At 46.5% G+C, this 13,835-nt stretch overlaps 1 protein-coding gene across 7 annotated transcripts in view; it reads left to right on the top strand.

The window, feature by feature from the left end:
• Positions 1–7,853: 7,853 nt before the first annotated feature.
• Positions 7,854–13,835, top strand: part of EPN3 (epsin 3) — a gene marked incomplete at its 5' end in the record, with an annotated part of 25,030 nt that continues 19,048 nt past the window's right edge. For all 7 annotated transcript variants that reach the window (XM_081899687.1, XM_081899685.1, XM_081899689.1 and 4 more), the window contains 2 exons: positions 7,854–8,433; positions 11,616–11,734. In XM_081899687.1, coding sequence (XP_081755813.1) covers positions 7,854–8,433; positions 11,616–11,734 — 699 coding nt within the window. The remainder of the gene's footprint in view (positions 8,434–11,615; positions 11,735–13,835) is intronic.

Genomic DNA, 13,835 nt, shown 5'->3' with positions numbered 1-13,835 from the left:
TTCTCTTAACACTCTTGGCAGCTCTTCAAACACAAACACTCTCTGCTCTCTTTTCCCTCTCCTCCCACCGGGGCTGAAACAGAGACGTCTGAACCCTGAGGGTCATGGGCTTTCCCACAAAACCACTTCCCACCCACCCATCCACCCTTCTCCCTCCACAGCCTCAGATGTGGTGAGGATGAGGCACTCTGCACATGCTCAAGGACACAGGAAGAGAGGACGATTGCCCGTGTTCTGGGGCCATGCCCTGACCTATGCAATGAAAAGCAGGCTGTGCAACTAGGCCAGGTGAGCAGGACCATATTAGGCCCTGCCTCCGAGCTCCCAAGAGATTTTTCTTTCTACACGTTGTGATTGAAAAATGCCCGGGACGTTTCTTTAATGGGTGTCTTTCACAGCCTTAATTAAAGCAGTTGCCTGAGTCTGACCCTGGAGCTCCTCTGGAGGTTGGAGCCAGGTGTTTGCTAGAAAGGAATGTCCTCCTGACCCGTTGGAGGGACGCTTTCATCAGCGCAAACTTAGTGTTTGCTAGAGGAGGAGGAGGAAGAGAAGGAGCAGCAGCAGCAGCAGCAGCGGGAGTTTTCATAAGGCGGAACCTTATCTGTAACCTTGTCAAAGCCAGAAGGAGAATGTTGGTATCTGGAGTTCGCACATAATCTGCTGCATTGGCCCACCCAAGGCCGCTGCCCCCACATGCCACCGTGTTCCCTTCCATCTGTGCTGCCTTTGTAGGCCACAAACATCCCTGAACTGCAATCAGCTTGAAGCCAGGTTGGCTCCTACGGCATTCAAGGGCCTCTCCAGCTCATTTGCTTTCCCCTTGTGGCTCCCCACTATGGCTCAGGCATCACCACATCATAAGAACCTAACAAATCCCCACTGAGTCAGACCAAAGGCTCATCTAGTCCAACACTATGCATCCAGTGGCCTGCAGGAAGGCCATAAGTGGGATTTCAGTTGCTCTCCCCACTTGGGATTCCCAGCCACTGGTATTCAGAGGTCCCTTGACAGTGGAGGTGAAGCATGACCATTTTGGCTTGTAGCCGCTCATCATAGACTCATAGAATTGCAGACTTGGAAGGGACCCTGAGGATCATCTAGTCCAACCCCCTGCAATGCAGGAATGAATAAGCAGCTGTCCCAATATGGGGATCAAACCTGCAACCATGGCGTTATCAGCACTGCACTCTAACCAACTGAGCTATCAAGGGAAAATAGCCTTATCCCTCCCTGAGACTCCCTATTCTTCAGTCTCTCCCTCTCTCTCCCTCTCTCTCTCTCTCTCACACACACACACACACACACACACACACACACTCTACTGGCCACCCCAGCCTTCTGAATTCTGCAGAAGACCTCACTCTGCCTCCAGTACTCAGTGTTGCTTGTTCTTCTGCCCCATGTCAGCAACATCTCCTTGACCTTGCTGCTCTGCAGATGGGGAAGGGAGCTCATGGGTAGAGCTTTTTGTACATATGGTTCCAGGTTCAAGCACTGGCATCTCTAGGTTTTTGTTTTTTAAAGGATCCAACGGCAGAGGAGGGAAGGCGGCCCTTCATGCCCCTCTATGTGGCCCTCCAGACTCTCCCAAGCCACATTTTGCTTGGGATGGTTTTTTTATTGCCTGGCTTGTGTGTATCCTTGAACTCTGAAAACATCTCTTCCTTGTCTGAATAGGAGCTAGGGTGTTGGGTTGTAGGAACCAGCCTACTGGTCATGGCCACTGGTATGCCAGTTTGGTGAAGACTTGACATTTTCACTGAAATGAGGCTGCATTTTAATATTTTAATGTATTTTAATCTTGTTTTTTAAGTTGTATTTCAATCCATTGTTTTTATATCTGGTGTTAGCCGCCCTGAGCCTGGTCTTGGCTGGGGAGGGCGAGGTATAAATAAAATTTATTATTATTACTGTACAAAAGTAAAACTTAACAGTTGTTGCTCTACCCTGCCTCTGGCCCTGTGTCCCTGCTGGTTGTCAGAATAGAGTGCGGCCCTCAGGCTGAATAAGGGTCCCCCCCCCTCTGGTAGCAGATGGTGTGCAAGACCCTTATCTGCCCTGAAATGGACCCTGCTAGGCCAGTCAGCATAGACAATGCTTGGCCAGACGGACACATCGTTTGACCTGCTGAGAGGCCTCATGATATTGTTGTCTAAAACACCTCCTTCTCCAATTCCCTTCTTCAGTCACAAACCTATGCCCTGCCACAACCAATGGGGCCCCTGGATTCCCCTTTCCCTGATTTTTTTGGGTCAGCCACCACACGCTGACACCAACATGACCCACGGCCACACTACCTCAGCTTTAAAATCAGGTTGCTCTGTGTCTCAGTCCAGACACAGAAGAGTGGTACTACTACCACAACTAATTCTTATTATCTAATTTGTAACCTTGCCCATCTAACTGGTTTGCCCCAGCCACTCTAGGCGGCTTCCTGCATATACAAAAATACGATAAAACATTAAATATTAAGAAAGCTTCCCTATACAGGGCTGCCTTCAAGTGTCTTCTAAAGGTTGTGTAGTTCTTTATCTCCTTGACATCTGAAGGATGGTCCACAGGGAGGGTGCCACTACCAAGAAGGCCCTCTGCCTCATTCCCTGTAACTTCGCTTCTAGCTGTGAAGGAACTGCCAGAAGGCCGTTGGAGCTGGACCTCAGTGTCTGGGCTGAACAACGGATGTCTAAAGACATAGCTCACACACACACACACTATAGTCACAAAGCACCTCAGAAACCCAGACTTTACAACCTAACATGCTGACCGCTCGATTAGCCATCATCTCCTGTGTGCTGTTGTTCTGTCTGGTCATGGCCACTGGGTATGCCATTCCAGGCAGTGGTCCACCTATTTGGCTTCAGTGCAGGTCAGCTTGGTCTGGGTGGCTGCAGTGTCCTTTCCCATAGCCTCCTTTTTAAGTTACAATGGAATGGCGCGTTCCTTTCACCCCCTCTGTGAGTTGCTGTGCTTGGCTGCAGTCATTTTCCTGGCGCGCAAGCTCCACTCAAAATCTAAAAACAGTAAGTGGGTTGGATTGTGCAGAGCAATCAATACAGGGAAATGTCTTGAAAGAAACTCTGCAAGCCGTACGCAGGCAGTCTCTAGATTCTCTCTTCCTGACTCACTTGTCAGGGATGCTTACCGTCATCAGGGTGGAGAAAGATGATGGCTTGTTCCTCACCTAGAAAAGTGGACACAGTCAGGTCATTACTGCAAAGGGTGGAGCTGTTCCCCTAGAGAGGAGTAGGATATATGAGTCATTCTGTTGGTTTGAGGAGCCATGCACAAACTTCCCGGGCGTGTGTTTTATGGGTATGCATTTCCAGTCAGGGGGGGAAATGGAGGTTGTAAAGGAAGGTTGAATTTTGACTCATTGGAGAAGGCAAAAGATGAAATCAAAGTGGTAATGAAGCAATTGCATTTCAGAGAGACCTCTCTCCAGGGGGCTTCAATTTAGGAAGTAAGCAGGGTTGGGATGATCTGTCCCCAGCCAGTCCAGTCCTTGGTGGCTTGCTTTGGATCTATTTACAGGAACCCTGAAGAAAAACATTGCTAGGCTGGTCAGTTTCCTACATTTGGGAACAAAAAAGAAAGAAAGAAATGAAGAAAGAAAGAAAGAAATCCAGTTTTCTTAAAACTCTTTTGATTGTTCCCCAGCATTTCATTTTAGGATGATGGCAGGAATTTAAAATATGTGGCAAAGGGTAGATTTGAAACTGAAGGGCAGATGATGTCACTCTGTTTCTGGTGGCTGGAGTTTTGGGTTTTGCAAAACTGCAGCAGCATTTCTTAAACGTCGTGATTTCACGTTGTGCAAATGATTCACCCTGAAGTGTGTTCATGGGAGAGATGATGGAGCCATGAATCAGTCCATGGGTTTTGCTTCGTTACTGAGACTCTGATTGACTGACAAGCTATAAACAGGGAGGAAGGTTTCCTGATGCCATATTGAAGATTCTGCCTTCCTTCGGTGTGGCATGTCACATGTGTGGCATGTCTGAGCCATCCAAATCAGGGCTACATCCACACCATCCATTTAAAACACTCTCATGACCACTCTTAACAGTCATTGCTCCCCTCAAATAATGCTGGGAACTGGGAGCTACAATTCCCACCACCCATAAAAAACCCTACAGTTCCCAGGATTCTTGGGGGAGAGCCGTATGTTTTAAATAGATAGACCTGGGATTGTCTCTTGGCCTGTGGCTCCATGAACTACTCTAGCATTTTTTCAGACTATTCAAGGGGCCATGTCCTACATCCATGTGTTGGCTGAGGAATCCTTGCATTTTGTAAAAGAGTGTGGGACACGTTCTAGGGTGCTCAACCACATTCACACAAACCTCTGGCTTGCCCTGCTGGGCTCCATGAAAAGTGCTTGCGGTTCCAAACTGTCAATATTTTCAGGCAAAAAAAGGTGATTGGGGAAACAAACCCACTCCCCCAAAATATTGGACTTGGTGCAATAAGGATGAGAGTAAGTGATGGGAAAATGCACTGGGGAAAATACTTGATGCAACATAATGGCCACTTATCTAGTTGGAGGTGGGTGGCCGTTGTGGCCCATTGCGTCAGGCTCCAAGACTCCTGGGAGCAAAGTTCATCCAAGTGACTGGCATTTGGATACATTTTGCTTGGTCAGGGGAATTATTTCCCTGTCGCTGTATTTGTTTTAACTGTGAACCGCAAACAATCATGAACCTCCAAAGTTTGGAATACAGTGGTACCTCAGGTTAAATACTTAATTCGTTCAGGAGGTCCGTACGTAACTTGAAACTGTTCTTAACCTGAAGCACCACTTTAGCTAATGGGGCCTCCTGCTGCTGCTGCGCCGCCGGAGCCCGATTTCTGTTCTTACCCTGAAGCAAAGTTCTTAACCCGAGGTAATATTTCTGGGTTAGCGGAGTCTGTAACCTGAAGCGTATTGGGAGTGGCCAGCAATTTGAATTCTGGCCAATCTGGCCAGGCCTTGGGTACTGGGGCCTGGGAGCGGACTGCAGCATAGTAGTAGTCTTCACTCCCATCCACTCCTAGCCATTTAAAACCACCAGCAACTGTCCTCCCCGCCTCTGTGACTGTCTCCCGCCACACCACTCCTTCATAACAAATAGCCGGTGAAGCGTTTTAGCAACGACTAAAACATTGATTAAAAATAAAATGAAGGCAGAGTCTTAAAATGGAACCCACCACAACAGTAATCACAAACGTGTGTTGAGCGACACATGGTCCCACCTACAACAACTACATCACACCTGCTGGTGGAGTCGGAACAGGAGCACAATGCTCCTGGTAGTTTGGTGCATCATGTGTAATCCCACTCATAGCTTAAAATGGAAAGGAATGATTGGATAGCACTAGGAGCCACCCGTCTGGAAGCAGCCTACGGCTGCTTGGTGATGCTGAGTCACAGGCAGCAGTTTCTTGTCATTTGGTCCACGATAACGATGACATGAATTTTCTATTGATTTCGTTAGAATCCCAGTACTGATTTCCAGGTTTTGAAGCAGGACACACTCCCTCCTCCCCAAGTTTCCTATAAGCTGCTCCTGGGTCTCCATTTGGTCCTCATCTTTGCTACCACCACCTGCTTACTGAGCAGGTTGAGAGCCAATTGAGCATGCAGGCAGTGGTATCTCCTAAGGGAGGGACAGAGTGAGCAGGTTGCAATGACGAACAGGAGGATGACCAGGGAACTATGGTCAGACAGGCGCTTACAGGAGTCAGTGTTGACTCCTGACCATGCTCACCCTTGCTGGTTTCAATGGGAATTCAAGTGTGAAGTATGCAAAAATAGGTGTGGGTGTATTTGTTGGCATGGGTGGGGGGTTGGAAAAGGCAACTAAACATTCCCCCCATTCATCCCTGCCTTCTTTGTGGCCTGTTGACAAGTCAGCAACACAGAGAAAGAAAGAGGAAAAAGCAGGGCAAGTGAAGTTAGAGGTAAAGGGGGAGATTTGTTTGGGAAATTTGAATGAATCTCTCATGGACTCAAGTAGGACAAGTCCCAGATAAGAGCATCCCAAGCAAATGAAGGGTTTTGTGCATCTCTCACTCCCCTCTTCTCCATCCATTCCCTCACTCTTCTTATTGTGTGATAGATTAGCCTACTGGCAAGGAATTTTCTCCTTCTCCTTTTAAAGTATTGTACAGCACCTAGTCATTTTAGGCTCTTTATAAATAAAATGTGATGACATGGATTTTTTTCATCACAGTTCTGTATTTTGCAGGGCTTTATCTTAAGATTTTACATAACATTCTTGCATTTTTTGTGGTAGTTTTTAAAGATATTTTGTAACCCATCATGAGCCCCCGCGAGAGAGAAAACTTGGTAATTAACTCACTCTAGATACTAGTTCTTTAGCCTTTTTTAAATCAGATTTGATATTTAATTTTGAAGCTGAATTTCCTTAGGGAAATTCAGCCACAAGCTGTTTTGCTCTGAATGATCCGAGATAGATTTGGAAAGCAAAAATGTGATGCATGCTACATAATGCACACTCCTATGCTCAGTGGTGTATTAGATGCTGAACAGTTGGTTGCAATGGATGGAGTCCAGCTTGGTTATTGGATATTTTGGATGCCTACCCCAACCCAACTCTTTCTGAAAATCATATCGGTCCTGATCCAGCTCTGGGGTTGCAGCAAGATGCTTCACATGTGAATTAGCAGCCCTATTTGTATCAAAAGATAGAATCCAGTCAATTCTGTGGGACCTGGATGAACATTGCAATGCAAATGGTTTTGCTCACCCACACTTGCATCCTTTGTATTTTGTATTCTACACACAGATGGATACATTTTGCTTGGTCAGGGGAATTATTTCCCTGTCGCTGTATTTGTTTTAACTGTGAACCGCAAACAATCATGAATCTCCAAAGTTTGGAATACAGTGGTACCTCAGGTTAAATACTTAATTCGTTCCGGAGGTCCGTACTTAACCTGAAACTGTTCTCAACCTGAAGCACCACTTTAGCTAATGGGGCCTCCCGCTGCTGCTGCGCCGTTGGAGCCCGATTTCTGTTCTTACCCTGAAGCAAAGTTCTTAACCCGAGGTAATATTTCTGGGTTAGCGGAGTCTGTAACCTGAAGCATATGTAACCCGAAGCGTATGTAACCTGAGGTACCACTGTAGTTCATGATTGCAAATAGGTCTCACTCTCCCCATCTCTTTTTCCAGAGATTGCTTTAATTGCAGCACAAAACTTCTGTTGCAAATGGCCCACCAGGCCAACAGATGCATCACTTGTTACAGAATGGTAGGATAAGGTGGGCTGCCCATTTAGTTCTTCATTTTACTAAACCTGGTTGTAGTCTGCAACTTAGAGAGATTGCGGCAGTCACTTAGTTTGCAGCTACCTAATTCTGCAGCTTTAAGAGATGCAACCAGCTGTTCTGGGTTGCTCAGCCACTATAATTTATTACTGGCCGGGAGTTGTTCCCTGTAGGGCATCAGACCCAGGGGCCAAATTTGGCCTCCAGACTTTTCTGTCTGCCTCTCAAAACTCCCCCAGGCCACACTTCTCACTGGCCCTTTCCATCCCTCATACATTGGCTCTGTATGAGGGGAAGAAAATATGTTTCTGTAGGTAAATGAATATTCTGATTTACATGCATTGATTACTGGTCAAAGCCTTTATTTGCCCCACCTGCAATAAAACATGTCTGTCCCATTTGCAGGGTTGACTTGGCAAAAATGAACTGGTCAACAGCCCTAATGCGTATCTCATTGCCTTTTTTCCAGATCAACCTGAAGAATCAGCATCTTTTTAATTGATTACACCAAGGTTTAGATTCTCTTTCTGGGTTCCAATCCAGCCTTTCTGCAAGCCGAGATCTTCCTCCAGGGCTCAACCATGACTACTTCTGCCTTGCGCCGGCAGGTGAAAAACATTGTGCACAATTACTCTGAGGCAGAGATCAAGGTGCGCGAGGCCACCTCCAATGACCCCTGGGGCCCCCCGAGCTCCTTGATGTCCGAGATTGCAGACCTGACCTTCAACACCGTGGCATTTGCCGAGGTCATGGGCATGATCTGGAGGCGGCTGAATGACAGTGGCAAGAACTGGCGCCATGTCTACAAGGCGCTGACTCTTCTGGACTACCTCATCAAAACTGGCTCAGAGAAGGTGGCTCACCAGTGCCGTGAGAACCTGTACACTATCCAGACCTTAAAGGAGTTCCAGTACATAGACCGCGATGGCAAGGACCAGGGCATCAATGTCCGGGAAAAGGTAAAGCAAGTGATGGGCTTGCTGAAGGATGAGGAGAGACTGAAGCAGGAGAGAGCCTATGCCCTGAAAACCAAAGAGCGGATGTCTCTTGAAGGCATGGGGATTAGCAGCAGCAACAGCCAGCAGCTTGCCTATGGGCGGCGGGCATCACAGTACGGAGAAGACTATGGCAGGTCAAGAGAGTCTCCATCCTCCTTTAATTGTGAGTAGTGCAGTGTGTCATGGCTGAGCTGCCTTGTCTCTGGTGGATCAAGATTTGTGGCTGCATTTCTGACCACCACCTTTGCCAGTGGAGCGGTCTGCATGAATGCCTCGTATCATCTGTGAATGGTCTTGGTTTCCCAGGTGGGGAGTTGTTGGGGCACCTGGTCGTGTGGGTGGAACAGAATAAGTTTGTGTGCAGTTTTCAAGATACACATTCCGGGGAAGGTATTCTATGTTTCCCCTATGATCAAATAAGGAAAGTTGGCAGGATCATTCCTGCCATTACTTAGCATTGCGGTTTGGAAGTAAAGGGCAGCTGGGTGGAATGGATAAGGAAGGGTTTGGATTTGATATCCCGCCTTTCACTCCCTTTAAGGAGTCTCAAAGCGGCTAACATTCTCCTTTCCCTTCCTCCCTGACAACAAACACTCTGTGAGGTGAGTGGGGCTGAAAGACTTCAAAGAAGTGTGACTGGCCCAAGGTCACCCAGCAGCTGCATGTGGAGGAGCGGGGAAGCGAAATTGGTTCACCAGATTACAAGTTTACCGCTCTTAACCACTACACCACACTGGCACTCGTGAAGGGCCCATGAAGAGAAACCATGAGCTGTGCAGAGTGCAGAAATCCTTCTTAACATTTCTACCTTCAGAATCTCTGGAAGCTCCAACCAATTTCCCCGCTGCTTTCCAAGTTCCAAGCAAAACCTTCATTCATAGCTGTGAAGATCGAACTTGGGAGAAGTTGCAGGGAGAAATAGGATTAGGTGGAAGATTGTAAGTCCTGTGTTACGATGCCTGCTGTAGGTAGTACAGGGGCATTTACATTACAACAGGTGTTGGGAACCTGTGACTTTAGTTGTATTACCGCTCCCTTCATCCCTGACTATTGGCCGTGTTGTCTGGGGCTGATGGGAGTTGGAGCCCAACAACATCCAAAGGACAGATTCCCCACCCATGCATTATGCAGTTCTTAAAAAGAAGATTCTCCTATGGAAATGACATGCAATGCACAGGCAGATAATCAAGTCGCATGATAGTGCTAAACGGTAATTGGCATCAGATTTTAAAAGCATGCACATTACACATATGCTATCACTACACATTACAATCTACAAATGGGTTTCGTGTTAACTCCTACAAAGAGGTGCCTTTGATTTAAGAATTTTGTAAAGGGGTCTTTGGGGGCCAATCTACATAATAGATTTCCACCTTGGCATTACCTATGCCTCAGTGGTCTGAGATTGAAATTCATATCACTGCAGCAACAGGGGTGACCAGTCTCTTGATGCAGGTAGGGCAAGTATAAGAATGAGATTGGGGTGATTGTTACCTCTGTGTATTAAGACCTGGGCATGCAGAACCAGCTATATGAAGCTGTTTCTAGGGTCCTCTGTTCTGTATGTAGAACCTGAAGCTCTCCAGATGTTGCTGGACTACCAGTCCCATCACTGCCAACCATTGGCCGTGCTGGCTGAGGCTGATGGGAACTGGAGTTCAAACACATCTGAAGGGGAACAGGTACCCAATCCTTGGAGACCACCAACCTTTTGGCCTCCACATTTCTGCCCACATTATTTTTCAGCCCAGCACAGTTAACTGATATGCAAACAAGCTATTCTGACAGGTGAACTGGAATTAGAGCAGGTGGTGATGTGATTTTAAAAAATAAATACAGAAGGATATGTTTATCTTGGAGCATTCCAATTCTTGGAATTTTTGCTAGCTAGTTGCTGTTACAACTTCAACTTTAGAGTCAAAACTTTAGTTTTCAAAGGATATGTCTATGATGCAAAGCAAGTACCCCTCGTTCAATAGAGCTTCCTGTCAGTTCAATTGGATTGCCATTGGATTGCCATCTGAGGGTGTGATTTTATTCCTGCTTATCTAGGAATAAGCCCCATTCAACATGGTGGGATTTACAAGGTAGGATTCTGCTTTAAGTCTATAATATTATCTATATAGATAATAATAATTTTTAAAAATCTCAACAACTTTGGCTCCAATGACAATGGGTAGATCACTATCAGTTTTTTATACTGTGAGTAGATTGCAGTCTCTTGGGAGTTGGACAGCCCTGATATAGATGACTCCTTTGACTTCACTGTGCATGAGACAAAGTGGCACACACACACACGACTGGTAGAGACACCTGCCTGAAACTCTGGAGAGCTGTTGCTTGGCAGTGTAGCCTGACTTAGGGACGTAGTGTTCAGATTCCCACTAGTGGAGCCTGTACAAGGACTTACACAAGCCCCCTCTCTTCTTCTCCCCCACAAATTAGCTCCAGGGGGCAGGGGGCAGTCAAGAGAACCTGCAGGAAGTGCATAGAGGGAGAAGAGGGGAGATTGTCCCACCAAACAAGCAGAAATGCTTGTATCTCCTTAGTTGCAACGTTGAATTCCTCCCATTGGAACCTGCCTATAATAGCTGGATCATATAGTCCCTTGGTCGCTGTCCTGGTACATCAGGATTCCTTAACATGGGCAGCCAGCAACATACTTTTGCTCTTCTTGTCATCCTCAAGAAGGATGATGCTGTGGAAACACAACAGGAACCTTCAAGTTCCTAGAGCAGAATGCAATTGTGCACAAAAGGGCTCTTCTTCCCCGGGCTCTTTCCATTGCTCCTCATATGAACATAGGAGTATGAAAAGCTGCCTTGTGCCGAGTCAATCCATTGGTCCACAATGACTGGCACTGACTCATAGAACTGTAGAAGTGTAGAGTTGGAAGGGACCCTCAGGAACATCTAGTCCAACCCCCTGTAATGCAAGAATATGCAGCCGTCCCATACAGGGATCAAACCTGCAACCTTGGCATTATTGGCACCATGCTCTAACCCACTGAGCTATCCAGTCACCAGGGTTTCAGACAGGGTGTCTCTCCCACCCCTACCTGGAGATGCCAGGGACTGAACCTGGACCCTTCTGTGTGCATTACAGATGTTCCATTAATGAGGTATAACCTTTCCCCTGGACCAGCAGTTTAATAACTTGGACCTGCAGTCTAAAATCATGAACTTAATCTGCAAAAGAAGGGGAAGGGGGTAGAATGGGAAAGGCCATTTGTTGCAAAACCCAGGCAAATGTCAGATTCTGGAATGGCTATGGACTATGTTCAGCAGCCCCCAGCTGGGCTCCATCCCATTTGCAGCATTAATTCATCTCTTTCTTGTCCCTCAGCCTCTTCCTCGTCCCCTCGGTTCAATTCTGACCTGGAGCAGGCAAGGCCACAGACGACTGGAGAGGAGGAGCTCCAGCTCCAACTTGCCCTGGCCATGAGTCGAGAAGAAGCAGAGAAGGTAATGTTTCAGCTTCCTTCTAGGTGCTGTTTTAAACCAGGGGTTTAAATAAGGGGTGAAGTAGCTGGGTCTGGACTCCCAACATGCACCATCACTGACCAGTTGGCTGGGGCTGATGGTGGTTAGAGCTCAACAACATCTCCAGGGCCACATGTCCCCATCCTCTAAATCAGTGAAAAACTATCAGTAAGAAAGTCATGTTAGAGATTTGTGGATGCTTCCCACTGCTGTAAGTGCGGCTCTCATCTCTTATTGGCTGCTCCATGTAAGCCTCATCAGCTCAGGACATCATGATGGGGATTTATTGCTTTGTTGATTTAGCATTCTTATACTGCGGGCACATATTCACCTTTTGACGGTAGACTCGAGTGTGCTTTAAATCAGGAAGATAAAGCTATTATAGACGAAGCGGCAGCCTGTACCTTCCATCTTCCCTTCTTCATGATGAGGGTCCTTTAAGGCTCATATTTAATGAAAATAAAAGGACTAGGACTCCAATCCTATGTGCCCTTGTTTTGAGAGTTAAGTCGATCTCAGTTGGACTTCCTTTTGAGTAATTTTGTGTAGCTTGTACTGCATTTTGGAGCTTTGTTTGTGTGGTCTGGGAGCAATGCACCTGACACGGAAAGGAATGGCGATTACAATGGGTCAGTGCTTCATGGATTGCAGCAGTGATCTTATATGTAGGAATCTCTCACTTCGGCTTTCAATGTTTTTAACTGTGCCTGCTGTTTTTTTCATGGCAGCTATCAACTATTACTCTTAGGCACTGTAAGTGGCAGGGACAGAACATAGCCCAGTATGAACTATGTAGGTCTTTTGGATACTGGTTGAGGCTCAATGTAGCATTTAGCTGCTGCAGGAGTGCTTCCTACATAGCACTTCTGGATACTTCACAGGGAAAGGGAATACACACTTCCTTTTCATTGTGTTTTGCGCTCTGCAATATGGAGGTTCAACGAAGGACTTCACTCACCACCTTGCAGCTAAATCAAATGTTGCATTTTCACATTCGGTTTCCAGAGCTTCTCCTAATGCCCACTCCTCTTGCCTCTGCAATTCATCTGAGCAAGTTCTCCTTTGGACGTTTAGAAAGAAGCACTGACAGAGAAGCGATCTGCCATTTTGACTGGTGGCGCTTCTTAAGCTCTGAATCCGCTCTTTGGTTTTGCTTAATTTAAAATGACTTTCACCGTTGCAGTCCAGCGACCTAGTCCCTTTGTATGCTTTCCACGAGCAGCCTTCCTATCAGCTGATCTGCTTCTCCCTTTCGAGGTAGCCCAAGCATTTGTTTACATGCACCAAACACAAGATTAGCTCTGAGGGCCTTTCTTATGTCAAGTGACACGAGTAGTGACATTGGAGAAGCATGAAGGTGGCAAAGGGAAGAGTGCCTTCGTCTTGAAAAGTTGGCTGAAGGGGCTGGGATCCCACACTTAACAGCTTACATGCTTCTCTCAAGCTTTGACTGAAAGTATCTCACCAGCATATTCTTGTGAAGACCTGTTTCCTTGAAAAAGCACATAAGCTATATACAGTAGCACTCCTGTCTTTACCACACACGTTGCTAAAGCCAGCTCACATCCTAGTCTCTTAGGGAGCCTAATTATCACTTCTCCATTGGGCACACTTTGAATGTTTTGCTTCGTGAGCAAAAATGTCCATGGATATTCTTCTTGTAACAATAATCTTCATCTTAGCCACGCTAAGATGTAACAATAACTCATCATGGATTTTGGATGTCGGCCCTGAGAAGTATCTTCATGGGAAACTTGGCACAAGCTTTTAATCTGAGTCTACATTATTTTAAATGAAGCCATCTCACAGAGTAATCGAGAACAGACCACCATCTACTGCATTTCATTTTAATAATAATATACTGCTCCCTGGGCTTGATGGATATATGGCCATTGTTTGCTTACTTAGAGGAATGGCTTGATAGCTAAGAGAAGCTCTAGGAGAAATCGGTCAATGTCAACATCACTTCTCTCTGTCAGCATAGCTAGTTGAAAGGCTGGGGAACAGCTCCTGTGTCAGCATGGCATTCTGGGAACAGGATTCCTAGAATTTCTGAGAGATAACTTTTGAAGGCAGCCCCCCA

Source organism: Podarcis melisellensis, assembly GCF_964234715.1.
Source record: "Podarcis melisellensis genome assembly, chromosome: 2".
NCBI classification, from domain to species: domain Eukaryota; kingdom Metazoa; phylum Chordata; class Lepidosauria; order Squamata; family Lacertidae; genus Podarcis; species Podarcis melisellensis.
Note: the sequence above shows the minus strand (reverse complement) of the source record. Positions and strands in the feature narration are given on the sequence as shown.